The sequence below is a fragment of the Oncorhynchus mykiss genome, chromosome 5 (genome assembly GCF_013265735.2).
Source record: "Oncorhynchus mykiss isolate Arlee chromosome 5, USDA_OmykA_1.1, whole genome shotgun sequence".
Taxonomy (NCBI): Eukaryota; Metazoa; Chordata; class Actinopteri; order Salmoniformes; family Salmonidae; genus Oncorhynchus; species Oncorhynchus mykiss.
In genome coordinates, this window is record NC_048569.1 from 31,849,565 (window position 1) to 31,874,109 (window position 24,545).

Sequence of the window (24,545 nt, forward strand, 5' to 3'; positions counted from 1 at the left end):
ATGACTTTCTATTTCTGGAAACATTGAAATTAAGGGACATGCTCCCCAGTAACTCTCTGTGGCTGGACACATCTCTGAAGGGACATGCTCCCCAGTAAATCTCTGTGGCTGGACACATCTCTGAAGGGACATGCTCCCCAGTAAATCTCTGTGGCTGGACACATCTCTGAAGGGACATGCTCCCCAGTAAATCTCTGTGGCTGGACACATCTCTGAAGGGACATGCTCCCCAGTAACTCTCTGTGGCTGGACACATCTCTGAAGGGACATGCTCCCCAGTAAATCTCTGTGGCTGGACACATCTCTGAAGGGACATGCTCCCCAGTAAATCTCTGTGGCTGGACACATCTCTGAAGGGACATGCTCCCCAGTAAATCTCTGTGGCTGGACACATCTCTGAAGGGACATGCTCCCCAGTAAATCTCTGTGGCTGGACACATCTCTGAAGGGACATGCTCCCCAGTAAATCTCTGTGGCTGGACACATCTCTGAAGGGACATGCTCCCCAGTAACTCTCTGTGGCTGGACACATCTCTGAAGGGACATGCTCCCCAGTAACTCTCTGTGGCTGGACACATCTCTGAAGGGACATGCTCACCAGTAACTCTCTGTGGCTGGACACATCTCTGAAGGGACATGCTCCCCAGTAACTCTCTGTGGCTGGACACATCTCTGAAGGGACATGCTCCCCAGTAACTCTATGTGGCTGGACACATCTCTGAAGGGACATGCTCCCCATTAACTCTCTGTGGCTGGACACATCTCTGAAGGGACATGCTCCCCAGTAACTCTCTGTGGCTGGACACATCTCTGAAGGGACATGCTCCCCAGTAACTCTCTGTGGCTGGACACATCTCTGAAGGGACATGCTCCCCAGTAACTCTCTGTGGCTGGACACTTCTCTGAAGGGACATGCTCCCCAGTAACTCTCTGTGGCTGGACACATCTCTGAAGGGACATGCTCCCCAGTAACTCTCTGTGGCTGGACACATCTCTGAAGGGACATGCTCCCCAGTAACTCTCTGTGGCTGGACACATCTCTGAAGGGACATGCTCCCCAGTAAATCTCTGTGGCTGGACACATCTCTGAAGGGACATGCTCCCCAGTAACTCTCTGTGGCTGGACACATCTCTGAAGGGACATGCTCCCCAGTAACTCTCTGTGGCTGGACAAACCTCTGAAGGGACATGCTCCCTAGTAACTCTCTGTGGCTGGACACATCTCTGAAGGGACATGCTCCCCAGTAAATCTCTGTGGCTGGACACATCTCTGAAGGGACATGCTCCCCAGTAACTCTCTGTGGCTGGACACATCTCTGAAGGGACATGCTCCCCAGTAACTCTCTGTGGCTGGACACATCTCTGAAGGGACATGCTCACCAGTAACTCTCTGTGGCTGGACACATCTCTGAAGGGACATGCTCCCCAGTAACTCTCTGTGGCTGGACACATCTCTGAAGGGACATGCTCCCCAGTAACTCTATGTGGCTGGACACATCTCTGAAGGGACATGCTCCCCATTAACTCTCTGTGGCTGGACACATCTCTGAAGGGACATGCTCCCCAGTAACTCTCTGTGGCTGGACACATCTCTGAAGGGACATGCTCCCCAGTAACTCTCTGTGGCTGGACACATCTCTGAAGGGACATGCTCCCCAGTAACTCTCTGTGGCTGGACACTTCTCTGAAGGGACATGCTCCCCAGTAACTCTCTGTGGCTGGACACATCTCTGAAGGGACATGCTCCCCAGTAACTCTCTGTGGCTGGACACATCTCTGAGGAAGTATGCTTTTGGAATGTAAAGGGATTCCATGAAATTTAGTAAGAGGTAACTTCACTGTATCACATGGCCTAACCGCACAACTCATGAAATGTGAGGTGTTTTAATTGTGTTCCGAGCCTACATGGAAAGGTAACAATTGGTCAAATTGGTAATGCTTAAACTGAGTACCAAGATTGAATAATAATAAGGCTGCTTCAAAATTCAAATGCCTTCATTAGGCCACACCCTCCTCAACCAACCAATCAAAGCCTAGTTATATTCACACCAAAAAATCTGGGTTAAATAATAGGGCCTGTTAATTTTAACACCTCAGACACATTTTGCTCCACTCTACTCCAGAGCATTGGGGACCACAGAGGTGGCAATCACAAATTAGAAACAGGATCCTGCTGCATCATCAGTAAATCTGCATATTGAATCCTGGTGTAAATCAGGCCAGCAGAGTGACTCCTCAGGGAAGTAACCTTGTGGGAACACAAGCCAACGTCACACAGCAGCAACCATATTCCTCCCCACCCCTGCATAATCATCCTGGAGCTTGGTAACAGAAGAACTGCCTGCTCGTAAAATTGTAATCTTTCATTAAAACGCTTTACTGGGCATCTTATTTTCCTTCTTAAATTATCCACCCCTCATAGGTAGCTATTGGGTCCTGCTACACCAGGGATGCGGGCATCTGAATCATGAGGGGCCGCAGTGATTCGGGGGTTTGTTTACCCACATCCATACCCACATATGCAGTCATAGTCGGCCCTAGCCTTTTGGGGGCCATAAGCAAAATTTAGTGGGGGGGCCCAGGGGGCCCACCCCACCTTGTGAGCAAAGCATTTTAGCGGCCACCCTCTTGACAGCGGAGAGAAACATTTGTAAAAATGTTAAATATATATACATTTTATTTTTGTTTTATTTAATTAGGCCACCAATAGCCCATCCCTGCTGGGCTGTCAGTAGCCCATCCCTGTGCTACCCAGAAGCACGTCTCCTCCTTTTCATTTGTCACAGCAGGGTGTTAGTGCCATGCGCAGTTCTTCTTTGTGCTGTTTATCTCTGATTTGGGGTATGTTACAGGTTTAGCCAATATGCTGTGTCCCAATTATTTGTTTCTTTGCCCTGCTGAGACATGGGTGGATGGAAAGCCAAATGAATGGGTAGCCAGGGTACCAAACACAATGAAAGGTAGTTGGCTGAGGGAATGGTGGGGGTAATGGATGGGTTGACCTATAGATAAATACTGTGGTCTGATGAATAGAAATATGGATGATGGATATTGCTGTGTGTATTTAATTGCAAAAGCAGTAGAATAAAGTGGATGCTCTTGGCAATTTTAGTTGTCATCTTCTCAATGTGTAGGAAGTGAAGAACTGTTCTGCATTCCCGGAGACAAATGAAGTACAGGAATCCCCCCATATGATCACATCACTCAGTAACCTCAGGTCAGTCCGCCTGTGGCAGCTGTGTGTGTGTGTGTTCTCTTTCCCCTTAGATTTATTCCATTTAAAAGCTGATGTTTAAAATTATTGAGCTCCCTTGTTCTCTTTTAGGGCTACTGAATTATAGTTATCATCGGGCCTGAAAATTCGAGCCCGTCTTACCCAAGCTTAGTGAGCTGAAGCCTGAGCCTAGGACCGGTCCAACATCACAGAAATGTAATGAGCCTGAACCTGAACCTGAACAAATCCCCTTAAAACAGTATATTGATTTAAACTGGTGTTGAGAACAATGCAGCAGCAGAGTGAGAAGACGAGGAAACAGCCCTTGTCTTAGAAAAGCACGGCGAGAGGAAAACTGGGCCCGTCCCGGCTCATAGGGTTCGGGCTGAGAATGAGAACTCTACACTGAATCAAGAGAAAGATGTCTCAGGAAGTACACACATTTCACTACGCACACATTTCACTACACACACTTCACAACTTCACAGCCCAGACAAGAAACTGCCGGTTACAGAGACACTTTGGCCCAGAAACCTTGTTTGTTTGAAATGATGTTATTAAGCCACCCATAGGGCTGTGAACTTTTTAAAGCCAAAAGGAAAGGAGGTGATGGTTGAGGCTTCTAGGCTCCAAAAATCAATTGGTTTGGGCAGATAAATTCCTGTGTGGGGTCTTAGAAAAATAACAAGTCCACGGCTTGCCCTGGGCATCACCGGGGCAGTGGAAATAAGTCTTCGTTTTGATTAACGTTGGCATGTTGCTGGAACCTCTTAAGCAGTGCTAAGGCTTGAGGAGACGGGGGGACGGGCCAGGGATGAGGGCTTGATAAATATAGCCAGGCTTGGCAGATCAGTGGATGCTCTCAGGCCATCCCAGCACACACTAATGCCTGTACACACATACACACACACACACACGCACGCGCACACACACACAAACACACGCACACATTTTCCTACTCTTCATTTTTCTCCTTCTGCCTCACCAAAACCTATTGAAGTGTCTGGGGCACGTCCCCCCTCCAGCAAGAGGCATCAGGACAGAAAGAGTGTCAAGGCCAGAAAGATCAGGGCTTACTCTAGACATATGACAACACAAACAGTATTGTGTGTGCATTTATGTGCACTTGCCTGTGTTTGTATGCGAGATATGATAAAAAAATTCTGAAAGGGAAATGAAATACCACAACTTACCTGCATATACAACAGCAACTTCCAGGTCTTAAAACTCACATTACATTACTGCAAGCAAACCACCAAGTAAAACGGCACTGCAACCAAACTCAACACTGCAGTACTATACGGTAAATGTGCTTACTCGCCAGACAGGAAACATCTTAGATTTGGACTCTATTGATGTCTTTGTGCCTGTGTTTTCTCCATAGGCCACAGCATCTCACTGTGAAGTTGGACTCACAGCCATATTAAATCAATATTGGAAGTGCATGGCCTTGTTCTCTGTGTTTATAGATCCCGGCTGTGCTTCAGACCCAGCTTCCTCTCCACGTACAGATCGTTGTCTGTCTGCTACGTGACTGCAGGATCAGTCGCTGACTTTACTTCTGCCGTTACCTCCTATTTATAGTGGGATAGATGGACCAACCAGTGATTTTGGATGGTAGTTTTTCTGACAAAGCGTAGCAGTTTCAATAGTATGTGTATCAGCCTTAATTTGTGTGGGCAGTGGCCTCAAACTCAGCAAAAAAAGAAACGTTGCTTTTTCAGGACCCTGTCTTTCAAAAATCATTCGTAATAATCCAAATAACTTCACAGATCTTCATTGTAAAGGGTTTAAACACTGTTTCCACATGCTTGTTCAATGAAGCATAAACAATTAATGAACATGCACCTGTGGAACGTTCGTTAAGACACTAACAGCTTACAGACAGTAGGCAATTAAGGTCACAGTTATGAAAACTTAGGACACTAAAGAGTCCTTTCTACTGACTCTGAAAAACACCAAAAGAAAGATGCCCAGGGTCCCTGCTCCTCTGCGTGAACGTGCCTTAGGCACGCTGCAAGGAGGCATGATAACTGCAGATGTGGCCAGGGCAATAAATTGCAATGTCCATACTGTGAGACGCCTAGGACAGCGCAACAGGGAGACAGGTGATCAACCTCGCAATGGCAGACCACGTGTAACAACACCTGCACAGGGTCGGTACATCTGAACATCACACCTGCGGGACAGGTACAGGATAGCAACAACAACTGCCTGAGTTACACCAGGAACACACAATCCCTCCATCAGTGCTCAGACTGTTCGCAATAGGCTGAGAGAGGCAGGACTGAGGGCTTGTAGGCCTGTCGTAAAGGCATGTCTTCACCAGACATCACTGGCAACAACGTCGCCTATGGGCACAAACTCACCGTCGCTGGACCAGACAGGACTGGAAAAAAGTGCTCTTCACTGACGAGTTGCGGTTTTGTCTTACCAGGGGTGATGGTCGGATTCACGTTTTTCATTGAAGGAATGAGCGTTAGTAACAGTCAGTATCTACACCGAGGCCTGTATTCTGGAGCGGGATCGATTTGGAGGTGGAGAGTCCGTCATGGTCTGGTGCGGTGTGTCACAGCATCATCGGACTGAGCTTGTTGTTGCAGGCAATCTCAATGTTACGTGTTACAGGGAAGACATTCTCCTCCCTCATGTGGTACCCTTCCTGCAGGCTCATCCTGACATGACCCTGCAGCTTGACAATGTCACCAGCCATACTACTCGTTCTGAGCGTGATTTCCTGCAAGACAGAAATGTCAGTGTTCTGCCATGGCCAGCGAAGAGCCCGGACCTCAATCACATTGAGCATGTCTGGCACCTGTTGGATCGGAGGGTGAGGGCTAGTGCCATTCCCCCCAGAAATGTCCAGGAACTTGCAGGTGCCTTGGTGGAAGAGTGGGGTAACATCTCACAACAAGAACTGGCAAATCTGGTGCAGTCCATGAGGAGGAGATGCACTGGAGTACTTAATGCATCTGGTGGCCACACCAGATACTGACTGTTACTGTACTTTTGATTTTGACCCCCCTTTGTTCAGGGACACATTATTCCATTTCTGTTAGTCTGTGGAACATGTTCAGTTTATGTCTCAGTTGTTGAATCTTGTTATTTTCATACAAATATTTACACGTTAAGTTTGCTGAAAGTAAATGCAGTTGACAGTGAGAGGACTTTGTTTTTGCTGATTTTATATATTTTTTGTCAAAACTGATTTTTTATTTTGTCACGGTTTACTTTTGGGAATCAATGCAAATGGATTTCTGTGATACTGTTGTCCTCCTAAATTCTAAATTAGGTCTGTTTTTGTCACGACTGTTGTTGGAATGAGACTAAGGTGCAGTGGGGTGAGCGCACATTTTCCTTTTTATGTTATAAATGTCACTAACAAAACAAGAAACAACAAAATCGACCGTGACGCTGACTAGGGCTATACAGGCCACTAACACAGACAACTACCCACAAAATACAAAAGGCTACCTAAGTATCATTCCCAATCAGAGACAACGATAGACAGCTGTCTCTGATTGAGAACCATACCCGGCCAAAACATAGAAATACAAAACATAGCATGCCCACCCCACATCACACCCTGACCTCACCAAATAGAGAAATAAAATGGCTCTCTAAGGTCAGGACGTGACAGTTATTCTTTCTTTTAATACACTCTTTTTGTTATTTTCTATTGTCTTCATGTGGTTTACTTTAGGTATACTGTATACCTAAAGTCAAACGCCTGAAGGACCAATTGTTCCTTCCACTTAAATAGAAAATAATATCAACATATTGTAATATATTTGATGAAATGAATGTGATGAAGTGTTTCTTGATTTGATAACTTTTCTGCCTCACTAAATAAGCTATATTTGCCCTCAGTTGACACAGTCCAATCATGATATGGTGAATGTAATTGTAGTGTGAGACAGATTAAATTATTAATCAACAATACTTGGCTTTGAGTGGGCACATTCTTTGATGTCTGATAATTGAGGACAAACACATTCAGACACACACGCACGCACGCGCCCATGCACACAAGCACACGCACACATACGGACACACACACACACACATTTCCTAATGTTCCAATATATCCCACATACACAGTCCAACATCGGTACCACTAAGAGATAGTGTAGGTTTGTCAGTCAAGAAGACAGTCAGACAGGTCTTCTCTGGCTCCACACAGTGTGGCTGGTTACAGTGGCTATACTTATTCCGTTGAGAATATGCTGTGTGTGCTTCTTCCCTCATCGACTCCTCGCCCGGCCCTGACTCAGCAGCCATTGTCAATTCTGTTTAATTTTGTCATGCTTGACTTCCTGCTACTCAGAGTCCTGTCTGCCAGAACCTCTTCATCCGCCTGTCACTTAGGACAACAAAAAGATGACAAGACACTCTCTCCAGGGGGCTAGGAGGGGGCTGGAGGAGGCCAGAGGTGTGTGTGTGTACCTGAATAAGATCATGTTGGTCTTGTTAAAAAACCTTGTTAATAAAGATCACTTGTGGGAGCTGCAAAATGGTGTTGCTGACATTATCCCACTTTTTAAACACATTCCTTTTATATCCATATCCTGTGGGAAACATTTGAACATATTTAAATACTGTTTTTTGTGTATAGATGGCATACCTTGATGGCATTGGTGGAGATCTGGATCTCATGGAGTTTCCGCATGGTGCCATCTCGGTCGATGAAGTATGAGGATGCCAGCTGGTGCAGGGCCTCCACATTCTGAGTGGCGTTGACCAGCTTTCTGTCCAGCTTGTTCTTGGCCATGTACATGGTCAACGCCTCCTCGCCTACAAGGAAGACAGGAAGTGGGACTTGTATTATGATACAGTAAAATATGATACCATTGTTGACTTACTCTTTTCCTTGGTATCATCCTTCACTCATGTACAGGGGCTTGCGAAAGTATTCACTCCCCCTTTCCTATTTTATTACTTTACAACTTGGAATTAAAATAGATTTTGGGGGGATTTGTATCACTTGATTTACACAACATGCCTACCATTTTGAAGATGCAAAACATGTTTTATTGTGAAACAAACAAGAAATAAGACAAAAAATGAAAACTTGAGCATGCTTAACTATTCACCCCCCCAAAGTCAACACTTTGTAGAGCCACCTTTTGCAGCAATTACAGCTGCAAGCCTCTTGGGGTATGTCTCTATATGCTTGGCACATCTAGCCACTGAGATTTTGCCCATTCTTCAAGGCAAATCTTCTCAAGCTCCTTCAAGTTGGACAGGTTCCGCTGGTGTACAGCAATCTTTAAGTCATACCACAGATTCTCAATAGGATTGAGGTCTGGGCTTTGACTAGGCCATTCTAAGACATTTAAATGTTTCCCCTTAAACCACTGAAGTGTTGCTTTAGCAGTATGCTTAGGGCCATTGTCCTGCTGGAATGTGAACCTCCGCCCTAGTCTCAAATCTTTGTAAGACTGAAACAGGTTTCCCTCAAGAAATTCCTGTATTTAGCGCCATCCATCATTCATTCCATTCTGACCAGTTTACCAGTCCCTGCCGATGAAAAACATCCCCACAGGGATGATGTTCTCTGGGTGACAAGAGGCTATGTGTTTGCACCAGACATAGCGTTTTCCTTGACGGCCAAAAAATTCAATTTTAGTCTCATCTGGCCAGAGTACCTTCTTCCATATGTTTGGGGAGTCTCTCACATGCCTTTTAGCAAACACCAAACGTATCTTTTTTTTTTCTTTAAGCAATGGCTATTTCTGGTCGCTGTTCCGTAAAGCCCAGCTCTGTGGAGTGTACGGCTTAAAGTGGTCCTATGGACAGATACTCCAATCTCCGCTGTGGAGCTTTTCAGCTCCTTCAGGGTTATCTTTGGTTTTTTTGTTGCCTCTCTGATTAATGCCCTCCTTGCCTGGTCCGTGAGTTTTGGAGAGCGGCCCTCTCTTGGCAGGTTTGTTGTGGTGCCATATTCTTTAAAAAAAATTATAATGGATTTAATGGTGCTCTGTGGGATGTTCAAAACTTCAGATATTTTTTTTATAACCCAACCCTGATTTGTACTTCTCCACTACTTTGTCCCTGACCTGTTTGTAGAGCTCCTTGGTCTTCATGGTGCCGCTTGCTTGGTGGTGCCCCTTTGCTTAGCGGTGTTGCAGACACTGGGGCCTTTCAGAACAGGTGTATATATATTGAGATCATGTGACAGATCATGTGACACTTAGATTGCGCACAGGTGGACTTTATTTAACTAATTATGTGACTTCTGAAGGTAATTGATTGCACCAGATCTTATTTAGAGGGTCCATAGCAAGGGGGTGAATGTACAGTATATGCATGCACAACTTTTCAGTTTTTTTTTTTTTTAGACTTTTTTTTAACCAAGTGTTTTTTTCATTTCACACCATCAATTTGGTCTATTTTGTGTATGTCCATTACATGAAATCCAAATAAAAATCTATTTAAATTGCAGGTTGTAATGCAACAAAATAGGAAAAATGCCAAGGGGGATGAATATTTTTGCAAGGCACTGTATGCACACTTTGTTGTCCATCAGTTGCTAGTTAGGCACCAAGTATTGAAGTACTGAAGTTTCCAAGCCAACTCCATTAAATTCACTGTAATCATAATTCTACTTTGTTGAGGGAAATAGTACTTCCTACGATTGTGATATGTTGATGTCCCACCTAACTATCTTAAGATGAATTAAGCAATAGCTATTTCTGGTCACTGTTCCGTAATGTCGCTCTAGATAAGAACGTCTACAAAATGACTAAAATGTCAAATGTAAGTTAGTTCTAAAGTGACTGCCATTACTGCCATTTATGCATCAACATTTCACTAAAAACAGTCTATGTTCGCTTAATAATTCCAGATGATGTGTTTATAAAGGTTGAAATGGATACGGGCGTAAGTGAGTGGATTGCTTTCACACCGAGGGAATGACCTTTAGTAGTGAACATCCTGGCACCGCAGGGGAAGAAGTGAACACCCCAGCAGAAAGCCCTGAACCTTTACACAGCAACAAACAATGACTAACGCCTGTTAGTTAAAACGACATAAAGGTCATTTGAACAGCATAAAGAGCAAATGTTTCCTATAAGCCAAGTTATCTGGAACTCATTCAAGAACATGTCACATATATTCACAACTTCCTGCATCATGATTGGTTATTTGGCCCTTGGCTATACATTTGGATTGGTCACTTAGCTTGTGATGGCTTTGACCGGGGGCGGCATTCAGGCCCATGTCTCATGCCTGGTTGGACCAGCAGTACCATGGCGTGGGAATATGACAGACCCATTCTCTCCCTGCTCTTCCCCGGGGGAAGTAAGGTTATACAGACACCCTTGGCCTACTGCATAAGGATAATGATCCTACATTAACTCTCTATCGCTATAGCTTTGCCCCTCTTCTGTTTATTCGAAAGTAGGTCTACTGTACATAAATATGTTAATTTACTGCTCTTGCCCCAGTGAAGTCAGGCCCAGCTAGATTTTATACTTGTGGGTGATTTTTTTATATAAGAAATACATTGTCTCACATTTTACTGGGGCAGCTCTTTGACGATGGACCTCAATAATGACTAAATTGATTCATACCTATGGCTGAGCCTTTAGCTTTCTAAAGCTCTGTCTCAGTCTATGGTCAATGACGTTTTGCCATTTTTATGGATTTACAATATTGCCAAATAGGGGCACAATTTTATTGGCTACTGTAATGAAATAATACAAGATGATGGATATATAAAAGCAATACATGAGGGGAAGGTATCGATTTATCTGTATATCATTTAAGCACCAGTGCCTACTGGTGATATAGGTACTCTACTGAGGAGTTAATGTTACTTGTGTGTGGGTTACTGTATTTCTTACAGGATATATTACATTCTAGTATTATACTGCACAATGGCAAAATGTGCACTTCCAATAGTGTCTGCATACATATGAACCAAAACATATGCAGAGTAAAAGACAGATGTGCAAGCAAACATACACATGCTACATCCGCATACACTCATGGACACACACAGACATACACACTCCTTTTAGCTCATAAAGTGAGTCTGGCGAAGAGAACATTGTCTTTTCTGTATTCCTTTATCACTTTAGATGCAATAGCTCTGGGCATTCAGGACAGCTTTCAGTACATTCCTGTAATCTGGGTTTATCAGATCACATAATGGTGTTCTGTATTAATATGCAACCCAGAGATTGAGATGAGTGACTTCTAGGCGATAACGCTCTGAAATGCCTTCAAGGTTAAAGATGATCTGGTGATGAAAGAGAGAGTGTGTGTGAGAGAGCAATAAATAAAGAGTAAGAGAGAGAAGAAACCGTAAGAGAGAGGAAGAAAACAGCGAACAGAGAAAAAATTGTCACCTGCAAAATTGCAATCAGTTCTGTGTCAATATTCCCCTAATCTATCATCAACCTTTAATCACATGTGCATTTGTGGCAGCAGTGAATCATCCTGCTGGGAATGGTTTTATTTTGAACGTATTAATACTTTACCTTAGTATCATATTTCGCTTCAATATCACATTGCAGAATTCCATAATTAGTGTGTTAGTGTGAATCACCTTGCAGACTTGTACTTGATATTGCAACTCTAAACCTCTGCCAATGAAATCCCCCACCCTTGCCTTAACTAAATTATTAAACAGACTGTTTGACATTCAAGTGAAGTCTCAGATTTATACAGAAAAGATAGTTTTCTATAGGGTGAGCTCCTCAGTGACAGTTTGATATACCAATGTTTAATGAGATAAAACTACGTCTGATGAGATACAACTACGTCAAATGTTATCTTAACAGGACAGAACCATGAGAGGAAGTGTAGCTTTTAGAGGGGGTAGTCAAAACCACCAATTTACCCATTGATATCTCATCTACATTTATTTCCCATCAATTCCCCATCAATAAGCCATCAAAAAAGTGTCATAGACATTAACAGCACTTTGCCTAAATAAGGTCACAGGGAAACAATTTGGTCAAACCCACCACAATCAGGAGTAATCACCTGGCAGCCCGGAGCCAAATGCGTCCCACAAGCCATTGTTGTGGCTCACCAAGGGTGTCTTAATAAAGTAGATGTAGATATATACTTTCTTACCTCCCAAGGTGGCTGATATGAGGATGTGGGTGCCATACTTCTTGATGATGGTGTCAATGAACTGCTGCGTGGAGGGTCGTCGCCCTAGCAACCGGACACTGCGCTGGAAGTCCGGCATAAGTGGCACGGGGTTCCGGATCAGGTCCCTCCTCTCGATGGCTGTGTTCCTCACCTTCCAACGCGCAAACTCCCTACAAGGAAACCAGCATAGGTAAATGCTTATGTCTTTAGATATTCATCAATGGTATTACGACAACCATTTATGCAACAGCAACAAACCGCACTGGGGACAAGATAAGTAGATGAGCAAAATTGAAGGTAATTTTACAATTGGCACCCGCTATAGCAAGCATCTTCCCTGTTGACATAATATCATCAATGCCATACTTGACTAATGTCTAAAACGGCAGTTACTGTTCACAATAGCTACTGGCAATGTTAAGACAAGAGTGTAAGTCAATTGTGATCAGATTCTTATTGAAAGGGAAGATGTATCGTCATCACTAAGTAAGATTTAAAAAAAATACTAGCAGCACATGGCACCATGTAATGTCAATTAATTCGCTTTTTTTTATGTATCCTTTTTTTAACTAGTCAAGTCAGTTAAGAACAAATTCTTATTTACAATGACAGCCTACCAGGGAACAGTGGGTTTTTACCTTGTCAGCTCGGGTATTTGATCCAGCAACCTTTCGGTTACTGGCCCAACACTCTAAACACTAGGCTACCTGCCGCCACAACTGGCAACCAGTTTTCTGCTTGAACTTCCAGTGAACATCATCTCACGCCATTGAATCACCATGTTATCTAATCAAGGAAAACGCCAAGCATGGCTGTGGGCTATCTCTGATTCTCTGTAGGTCCTGATTGTGTGAATGATCAGCATTAAACCAAACCGCTTTTGCCACGGGCCAGATCTGGGTCCTGCAATCAGGCAAAACTTCTGATCTCTAATTGAATCACAATCATAGACCAATATTCTCATAGACATTTGAATTACACTAAAATGTCTACTATAGACATCCAAATTCAAAACAAATCAATTCTGTCCCTATTGTGTAAATTGTATGGTCCAATAACTGCAATGGGAATGCTGGTCCATCATTACCCCAGGGCATGGCTGGGGAAACAACTGAAAGATCTACGTGATTCCACAAACAAGAAAAGCATAGCATTCTACAACTATTACATTGCAAAGTAATCCAGGTGTTATTCAGAATTATTTCCCAGATATTCATTTTAACAACAGCATAGCTATTACATAATCAGCCTTTGCCATGTGTGTTTTACGCAGTAGGATTAGAGGCATCTCAAATATAAATATCCATCCAGCTATAATTCTTTGATTAGTATTCTTTGTCTGAAATAACCCCCCTGGCAGACCAGTTGTCCTTTTAATTTCCATGAGACAGCTTGCAGTTTGCATGTTTAGCAACACAGGCCCGCCAAACAATTGTTACACTTTGAATGGCGGGGAAGAAGGACAATGTTAAAATAAAGATGTCACTTGGCAGCTTGAAGAGGTAGGCTAGTTACAGTATCCACTTATAATTTTGACACGTTGGTATTCAGACAGGTTCGTAAATCTCATTCAACAGGTTAGATCATTCGGCAATGTAAAAGGATTTTATAAGAGATTGCATTAGTTTGGGAGACACCACTGCCCCTTTATTCAATTGTGAAGCAGGGATTTTTGTCCCATATACCCTATCATACTCATGCAAACACGCACACACACCTGCACGAATGCACACACAGACAAAGTAGCTGCCAAAGTAGCTGCAAAGCAAACAAGAAAATGTCCATCCAGAGGCGGTGCTCTCAGCGGATGGTAATTTTAATACAGGGAAACTGAAATCCGTCTTGCCTAATTTCCACTAGCATGTCATCTGTGGAACTAGAGAAGAAAGAAAAAACCCTAGATAACCTTTACTCCACACACAGAAACACATAGCAAGCTCTCCCTCTAACCCAAACTCTATCCTCCTGAATCCTGCTTACACGCAAAAACTCAAACAGGAAGTACCAGTGACGCACTCAATACGGACATGGTCCAAAAAAGAGGATGATGCTAAGCTACAGGACTGTATCGATAGCACAGACTGGATTATGGAGACTCATCCGATGACATTAAGGAGTTTACCACATTGTTAACAGACTTCCTTAACAAGTGCATCGACGAGGTCGTCCCCACAGTGACCGTACGTACATATCCCAACCAGAAACCATGGATTACAGGCAACATTTGCACTGAGCTAAAGGCTAGAGCTTCCGCTTTCAAGGAGAGGGGACACTAATCTGGACACCTTAAAGAAATCCCGCTACAACCTCCGGCGAGTCATCAAACAGGCAAAACAGCAATACAGGACTAAGATTGAATTCTACTACGCCGGCGAAGATTGAGTCGTACTACACTTGTCGGATGTGGCAGGGCTTGCAAACTATCACGGATTACAAAGGGAAACCCAGCTGTGAGCTGGCCAGTGATGAAAGCCTACCAGACAAGCTAAATGCCTTTTATGCACGCTTTGAGGCAAGCAACACTGAACCATGCATGAGAGCAACAGCTGTTCCGGACAACTGTGTGATCGCTCTCTCCATAGACAATGTAAATAAGACCTTTAAACAGGTTAACATTCACAATAGATTACCAGATCAACTACTCAGAGCATGCACTGACCAGCTGGCAAGTGTCTTCGATGACATTTTCAACCTCTCCCTGACCCAGTCTGTAATACCTACCTGTTTCAAGCAGACCACCATAGTCCCTGTGCCCAAGAATACCAAGGTAACCTGTCTAAATTACTATCGCCCCGTAGCATTCACGTATGTAGCCATGAAATGCTTTGAAAGGCTGGTCATGGCTCACATCAACACCATAATCCCAGACACCCTGGACCCACTCCAAATTGTATACCACCCAAACAAATCCACAGAAAGAAATGCACGCAATCTCTATTCCACCTTGCCATCTCCCACTTGGACAAGAGGAACACCTATGTGAGAATGCTGTACATTTACTACAGTTCAGCGTTCAACATCATAGTGCCCTTCAAACTCATAACTAAGCTGTATTAGAACCACAATGGCAGTCATGAGTCATAACTGCAGTCAAATTCCATCTGAACATTTAGTCATGGTAACTACAGTAGGCTTCTCCAAACTCTGATGATGCTGATGGGCATTAGTAGGCTACCAAACTTGCTAACTGCTGGTATTCAGCACTCTATTGTCCCTCTAATCACTCTGACATCAATGCAAATGTAATCATAATTCAAATCAACCACTTCATGAGAGCCCATGAGCTCAAGTTGTGCAACATCTCTATAGGCTATGCAATTGCATGAGAAAACAGAGTTTTGATGGCCTCTATTAAAAAGAAGAAGATCCCATCAGCTAGACCTATTATATGCATTTTTAAACTGTCCTAATTTTAAGCACATTGCTTCACTTTATAACAGGAGTATAATATAAATTAACCAAGGGAAAATTGTTGTCCATTCGCTATTTAAGTGCATCGCTGACATTTATTTTTTTCTCCTGATCCTGTTCTGAGACAGGTGCATGATAATTGTCCATTCTAAATCTAAACTAATTTCACACATATATTCTTTAGGTTATGTAAAGACAAGATTAAATTAAGAATAGTCTGATAACATTAGCCTGTCACTTGTGAATGATGTATTATCACTTGTGAATGATATATTATCACTTATGAATGATGTATTATCACTTGTGAATGATGCCCAGCGTGTGCATTACAGTGCATGCAGCTTTTTCAAATCATAGTCACACAGCTCATGCAGCCTTGCCCATAGGCCTATATGTTTTGACAAGGTTTGTAATCACAACTAAAGTGGCCAAATAATTTCTTAAAATGAAGTACATTAATCCGCTTTACAACTTGTGTTGAGCCTAACTGGCATACATAGGCAGCGTGTGAGTTTGGGGAAGTTCGTTTTTACCATAAAAATGCATTACATGCATAATCACATTTGCAGACACTTTTGAGAACATGTGATTTCCTGCTAATTGATTGCATTTTGGAACATTTGTACTTATAGTTTACTTATGTGTGCTCATTGCTGTGCTTATAATGTGAAGAAATATCCTAATAGTTGATGAACATTTTAAGCTAAACTTCTTATCTGTTGCATCAGCCTCACTGTGTAACGGTATACGTCGTCTGAAGAAGAGGAAGAGGAATCGTTGGACCAAAGCGCAGCGTGGTAAGTGTTCATGCTTTTTATTGGAACTGAACACTAAAACAAAAATAACAAAGAGAATAACCGAAACCGAAACCGTCCTGTGAGGTGCAAAACACTAAACAGAAATGAACTACCCACAAAAACCATGTGGGAAAAAGCTACCTAAGTGTGGTTCCCAATCAGAGACAACAATAGACAGCTGTCCCTGATTGAGAACAATACCCGGCCAAAACAAAGAAATACAAAAACATAGAAAAAAGAACATAGAATGCCCACCCAAGTCACACACTGACCAAACCAAAATAGAGACATAAAAAGCTCTAAGGTCAGGGCGTGACACACTGATTAAAAAATAATAATAATAATGCCAGTGGTTGTATTAATTTGGGGTCTACGGCATCCCACAACTTCCCCGAGTATGTTTGGAATATTTAATTATCGCACAGAAGGACAATTTGACCAATAGAATAGGTCAACTTTTGTACTATGGGGGATAATAGATTGACATAAGCTAGTGTTTTTGCTGTTCGTTAGGCCTACTCATCTTCTTGCCTGAAGAAAAGTAAATGTGGAGAGTTCTTCAATATGCGCCTTGGAATTCTATAAGAAGGACGTGCGCAGTTGAGTTCCCTTTGCATTACTTCATCAAATTGTCAAAGACTCCCTCCCTCCTGTTCTCTGTGCTATAGCATGGCATGAGGTACCGATGTACCAAGTGTGGAACCAACAGGAACAGCTTCTAGCCCCAAGCCATAATACGGCTAAATAGTTAGTAAGTAGTTAACCAAATAGCTACCCGGACTGTCTGCATTGACCCTTATTGCACAAACTCATCACATACGCTGCTGCTACCATTTATTATCTATTCTGATGCCTAGTCACTTTATTCCACGCTACGCCAATCTACCTTCATTACCTCATACCCCTGCACATCGACTCAGTACTGGTAACCCGTGGATCCAAGTTATCGTTACTCATTGTGTATTTATTATTACATCTTATTACTTTTCTTTTATTTCTCAATGTTCTTTCTCTTTGCATTGTTGTGAAGGGCCCGCATGTATGCATTTAACTGTTAGTCTACACCTGTTGTTTACAAATACAATTTGATTTGATTTGATTTGATTTGAAACACACACAGGCACACACACACTGTCCTTGATGGAGGTGCGGTGTCTCTGTGACAAGGGAATCTCTCTCTCTCTCAGCCTTTTGAAAAGCGCTTTCTAATTACTGCTCTTCAAGGGGATGGGAACAAATGAATGCAAATTGCATTGTGGCTGGTTTTGCATCAACAAATCTCAAGGTAAAGTAGGGAAGATAATGAGGCATATTAGGTCTCCACATGAAATCCCTCACAAGGTAGGTAGCATACTTGCGTGGGTGTGGCTGTGTGTGTGTGCGTGCATTATGTGTATGGATGTGTAATTGTATATTTCTATATGTGAGCTTCTGTATATGAAACTGTACTTGTGTGTATGTGTGTGTGTGTATCTGTGTCTCTGTGTATCAGTGTGCAATTGTCTCAGCATGAGTGAGGGAGAGATGGTGATAAAGAGAGAGAGAAAGACAAAGAGGAAGGGAGAAATGAAGAAAGCTACAATCTGGTCCAATTTGTGCTTATCTCTCCACTGGGTTTGGCTCATGTTCGAGAAAAAGGCAGCAGCCCTATTCAGATTTCTCATTTGCTGCAACCCTGTCCTTTGGATTCATGTCAATGAGGACTTCAATGTGTTCGTTGTAGTCCATTGTAGTGAAAGGACCCTGTGGTTTAGCTTTGGACTCTATCCTCTATGATCTCTTCACACAATAAAACAGATGCAGGCTAAATACAGGTTAACACAGGGCCCAGGTAAAATAGCACTACTCATTATTAAGACAAGTCCAAACCAATCAAGTCTGACTCAATTACCTAGTTTATCATTCATTACATGATCTGCTGAAATATTTGGCATGTGTGCAACAGCACACACAATATGGGTTGTACTGTAAATGTAAAGCAGGAAATGAAATGACTCATGCTGTTATCTAGGCAATATGTTCTAGTGATAATGTGTCAATACAACGTTGTCTGACAGAAAATTATAATTCCATTGCACATGTTGAGTGCGCATTGCAAACAGTAATTCTGCTGTACTATAACAGCACCAAAAGCATACTTTGTCTCAGGTACACCACCTAGGCCCCTTTTTCCTCTCCTAGACTCACCAACCCTCAATTGTTCCCCACCATGATTAAGCTGTGAGTAGGTCCTTGGGCCCTTCAAATTGACCTATTACTTAGTTCCAATTCTCAGAGAGTCGATCAGCTGGGTTCAATTTCCCCGTGCATTGCTCGGTGGTAACAACTTTCATTGGCCGTGTTCAGCATGCTATTACCATCAGACTCCCTTTTGCCTGCACTCCTGTATTTGGATTGTGTCCAAAGTCACATGCATTAATCAGAATATACGCCTACCTTTTTCAGGCAACAGCGAGATTTGCCAGCAGTCTTGATAGTGTGATGGTATGGCCTGATAAATGTCACATGTAAATGAATGGTCTCTGTCAACGTCTCTGGTAAAATAACAGGTCATAAAATGGCAATAAAGGGTTAATGCAATTATATTCACATGAAGACAGCAGGTGGTGTGAATACAAAGGTGATGAGTAATATGTTTTAATCGTAACTCTAAACAGCTTCTCATAATAACTGTTCTGAAAGCATATGTTAATAAAAGTGTAATTACCTCTATCTGATTAGTTGGTTATGTTATTTCATCAGCTAAAGGGAGATGGTAGACTGCATCTATCAGTAACAAGCCTTTCGCTCATCAACTTTTCCCCAACATGAGCACAAAATAATATGCCAGTTTCATATTTTCCTCCATTGTATTCCCATAATTCATCCACCATTATGTTCATATCAGATATCCAATAGACTTTTCTTGAGGTGAAAACAAAAACATCACAATTCTTCAATGTCAAAAAGACAAGTAATTTTCTAGAGCACAATGCTCGGTGGTGTGTGTTGGTGTATGCTGATTAATCCGGGCTACTCTTCAGAGATCAGTTGCTGTGTGTGTGTGATGGACACACACACATCTAAATGGAATGATAAGTCAACAGACATAATAATAATCATTCCAAGAAAACTGAGAGATTATCAGATTTACCCAAATCTCCCTCGTGCTCCCTTCATCTCTCTCTCTCTCTCTGTTATGTATCAATTCGTTTTAAGTACATCCCTCTTCAAGGCTCAGGACGATTAGCACGGAAGCATATGTGGCGGCCATATGTATTTGGGCCCGTATGCCCAGATTAGGCAGGCCAGCAGATGGGACCTGTGATATGATTCACTGCTTCATTTTTCAACTCAAAGCCTAGTTTAATGACCCCTCAAAGAAACATGTGAGAAAATAAATACGAGTGCCACTGCAAACTAAGACAAGTGGAAGAAAGCATTATTATCACTTCAGTCAGGCATCAGAGGAGAGATTGTGTGAGGTGGGGAGTGTGATTTATTTTTACTTTATTTAACTAGGTAAGCCAGTTAAGAGCAAAATCTTGTTTACAATGACAGCCTAGCAGGGCCTTGTTCAGGGGCAGAATGACATTTTACCTTGTCAGCTCAGGGACTCGATCCAGCAACCTTTTGGTTACTGGCCCAAAGCTCTAACCACAAGGCTACCTGCCGCCCCAGGGGTGGACTGGACATCTGGCATTTTGGGCAAATGCCAGATGGGCTGGTCAATCTTTAGTCTAGTGAGCCTAACTAGTTTTATTTTGTGCAAAGTGATCATTATCTGGCTAAAAAATGGGGCATCAAGGAATACAATGGGCCGGTGTGGGAGCCTCGAAGAATAAAATAGGCCGGTGTGGGAGCCTCGAGGGAAAAAATGGTCCGGTGTTGGGGCCTCGAGGAAAAAAATTGCCCGTTGTGGGGGCGTGCTTGCTGAGAAATATGACATACACTACCAGTCAAATCATTTAGAACACCTACTCATTCAAGGTTTTTTTTTATTTTTTACTGTTTTCTACATTGTAGAATAATAGTGAATATAATAAAACTATGAAATAACACATGGAATAATGTAGTAACCAAATTGTTTTTTAACAAATCTAAATATATTTTCTATTTGAGATTCTTCTAATAGCCACCCTTTGCCTTGATGACAACTATGCACACTCTTGGCATTCTCTAAACCAGCTTCACCTGGAATGCTTTTCCAACAGTCTTGAAGGAGTTCCCAAATATGCTGAGCATTTGTTAGCTGATTTTCCTTCACTCTGCAGTCTGACTCATCCCAAACCATCTCAATTTGGTTGAGGTCAGGGGATTGTGGAGGCCAGGTCATCTGATGCAGCACTCCATCACTCTCCTTCTTGGTCAAATAGCCCTTACACAGCCTGGAGGGGTGTTGGGTCATTGTCCTGTTGAAAAACAAATGATAGTCCCACTAAGCACAAACCAGATGGGATGGCAAATTGCTGCAGAATGCTGTCGAAGCCATGCTGGTTAAGTGTGCTTTGAATTATAAAAAAAAATCACAAGAGTGTCACCAGCAAAGCACCCCCACACCATAACACCTCCATGCTTTACGGTGGGAAATACACATGCAGAGATCATCCGTTCACCCACACCGCATCTCATAAAGACATGGCAGTTGGAACCAAAAATCTCCAATTTGGACTCCAGACCAAAGGACACATTTCCACCGGTCGAATGTCCATTGCTCATGTTTCCTGGCCCAAGCAAGTCTCTTTTTCTTATTGTTGTCCTTTAGGAGTGTTTTCTTTGCAGCAATTTGACCATGAAGGCCTGATTCACCTCTCCTCTGAACAGTTGATGTTGAAATGTGTCTGTTACTTGAACTCGGTGAAGAATTTATTTGGGCTGCAATTTCTGAGGCTGGTAACCCTAATGAACTTATCCTCTGCAGCAGAGGTAACTCTTCCATTCCTGCGGCGGTCCTCGTTAGAGCCAGTTTCATCATAGCACTTGATGATTTTTGTGACTGTACTTGAAGAAACTTTCAAAGTTCTTGAAATGTTCCATATTGACTGACCTTCAAGTCTCAAAGTAATGATGGACTGTCATTTCTCTTTGCTTATTTGAGCTGTTCTTGCCATAATATGGAATTGGTCTTTAACCAAAAAGGGCTATCTTCTGTATACCTTGTCACAACACAACATATTGACTCAAACACATTAAAAAGGAAAGAAATTCCACAAATTAACTTTTAAGAAGGCACACCTGTTAATTGAACTGAATTCCAGGTGACTACCTCATGAAGCTGGTTGAGAGAATGCAAAGAGCTGTCATTAAGGCAAAGGGTGGCTACTTTGAAGACTCTCAAATATATAACATATTTTTATTTATTTAACACTTTTTTGGTTACTGCATGATTCGATATGTGTTATTTCATACTTTTAATATCATTCTGTGGCACGTTATCTAATTGTCAGGCATTTTTTCTGTTAGTGCTAGTTTGAGACACCAGATGGAATCTTTGAGAAGCATTTGATAGTCTTCAATATTGGCATTACCAGCGAATTTAAAAAAAATTGTAATAACATAGTGTATGGGATTGATTTCAAGAAATTTGGCTTAATTAATTTGATTAATATTATGTTTCTATTCTGAGGAAAATGAAAAACGAAACACCGATTTCCGTTAGGATGGAATGGAATATATGGCGCTGTACAATGTGATGGTGATGGTTGAATTGTTTGCCTTCATTAGACAACTTTGTTCCAATATTTCTGTAAATCAATGATATTTATTCCCATAGAAATGCATTATGGATCCATAACTAAATAAACATCAGCATTTTGAAAGTGTATTTTTATCTTTTTTTTTATTAACGAAAGCATAAATATGCGATGAAGAAATACAGCACTGTACAGTATATGCTTTAACATTTGGATAATAAAGCATTTAAAGCATTTTGAAGATAAACAAATGCAGGTGGCTTATTTGGCTATTGTGCAGTCTGACAAGTAAACATAGCCTACAGTACATATTGTATTAAACATGGGAAAATGCCTAATACCTTACATAAGGGAGAGCAGGCCATGTCCAGACTTTCTCGGTGACCTCAAGTACTCATTAATTCTGTATTTAATACTTTTTCGGGTTGCATCAGTCATGAACAGAAACTTCTGAGACACAGTATTAATGATGAACACCCGGAGGTTCACTGGTAAGCCACATTTGCCTAGGGATCCATCCCAGTTTGTATTCTGTGCCCACTCGTGGTATCTCTCTTCAGTTACACATCCTTGGAATAGCAGAACAGAATGATGGTGTGGGCGACCCACTGCCTGGTGAGCAGTTGGCCAAGTTCTGTTGTCAGAAGAGGAATGGAAATGTCAGGGTGAACCGACAACCTGACTAACCCGCCACGTATGTTGACTTTGCCTGTCGGAGGTAGAGTTCCAGAGCTCACAGGTGTGCCTGGCATGGATTGTGACTCCATCTCATTCCTCTCCCTCTTCAACGCGTCTGCCTGACTCTCCACAAATGCCGCCTGACTCTCCGCTAATGAGGAGTGACTCTCCGCCAATACCGCTTGGCTCTGGACTATTGCATCAGCTGTTGCCCGTATCGCTGCCCTCAGAGAATGTTTCTTCTTCTGATGGTTTGCCTTCAATATCTCAATCTCGGTCTACAAAGTTTGAATCTCATCCATGTGCACCTTCATCAGTTAAAAATGTAACACTTCAGAGTACTTAAGCATCAAATACATTGCAAGTGGGGGGTTTTCACAACAGCAGCCGGGCTATAAAAAGTATATTGTCCTGCTAATAGGAAACATTTGCATGATGGGCTACACCTGAAACAGTACCACAGTATACTTGTGAAAAACAAGTGTTTGAAAACCTGTGTTCAAAATGCCTCCAGTTGTCCATCACTACTGTAAATAAAAACACAGCGTCTTGTTTACATCTTGTTACATGCTCTATTGTAACCACAATGTCACAAAAAAAAAATGTATCTACCTGTATCTAACTTTTAGAGTTTGGGATTTACAAATGTGCGCTTTCATTATTAGTTACATTGTTTTAGCTCAAACGTACAGATTTCTTTTTCTTTAAATGGTTGTTTTATGTAGGATGCTACATTTTTGACCAGTTTCAATTGTAAGTAAGTCTCACACAAAAAAATCCTACTTCATTTAGGCTGTTAAGTCTCACAGCCAACCTCAGCCAGTTATGTTATTTTATATAGGTCTAGGCTCAGAAAAACTCCAATTAAGCCCTCTTGTTGTTTGTAAAGTCAAAATAAAATGAATATTATTGTTGAAATGAATTGCTCGACTGGTATAGGTTTTTTCCATCTGTTGGTGTGCCACACTTGCACAACAAGTTAGCTATATTTTCAGCACCAGCCACTGTTCACCTCCTATTGATTGCGCTGCGGTTGCCGCCAGTGTTTTTTAAAATGTAACCTTTATTTAACTAGGCAAGTCAGGTAAGAACAAATTCTTATTTACAATGACGGCCTACCCCAGCCAAACCCAGATGACGCTGGGCCAATTGGCACTACCAATCACGGTTGGACGTATTTGAACCAGGGACTGTTGTAAATCCTCTTGCACTGAGATGCAGTGCCTTAGACCGCTGCGCCACTCGGGAGCAATGACCAATATATACTGTATATCTATTTTTTCTTCAGAGCATTAACCGTGTGTAGGTAGATGTGGAAAGGTAGATACAAATGATTTGTTGCAAGTTGGGGAGGGGGGTTCACACCTAGCTCAGCTATTAGACAATTCTTTAGTAAAGGTTGAATAGTCTATTGTTCAGCTAATAGCCCATCCTTCTACGCTTGTGAAAAACAAATAATAATATGTTTTCCCCTTTCAACATGTTAATTGATAAAGTGTTTTTAGCCACAATTGGCCCCAAACCCAATTAATACATTTGGGCACGGTCAATAGCTTGCTGGACTTCGGGCTAGAATGTTGAGGGTTCGAAACCTGTTCCCTGCTTGTTTCATGACATTATTATGCTGGTCTCAGAGCAAATAGCCTGGATTGTTACTCCCATCTC

General features: G+C 42.3%; 1 protein-coding gene across 1 annotated transcript in view; it reads right to left on the reverse strand.

The window, feature by feature from the left end:
* The window catches only part of LOC110523605 (BMP/retinoic acid-inducible neural-specific protein 1-like), a 163,643-nt gene that overhangs the window by 70,300 nt on the left and 68,798 nt on the right, over positions 1-24,545 (reverse strand). Inside the window, exons 3-4 of the mRNA XM_021602462.2 lie at positions 12,302-12,492; positions 7,839-8,008 (exon numbers count right to left, since the gene is read on the reverse strand). Of these exons, the coding sequence (XP_021458137.2) occupies positions 7,839-8,008; positions 12,302-12,492 (361 nt within the window). The remainder of the gene's footprint in view (positions 1-7,838; positions 8,009-12,301; positions 12,493-24,545) is intronic.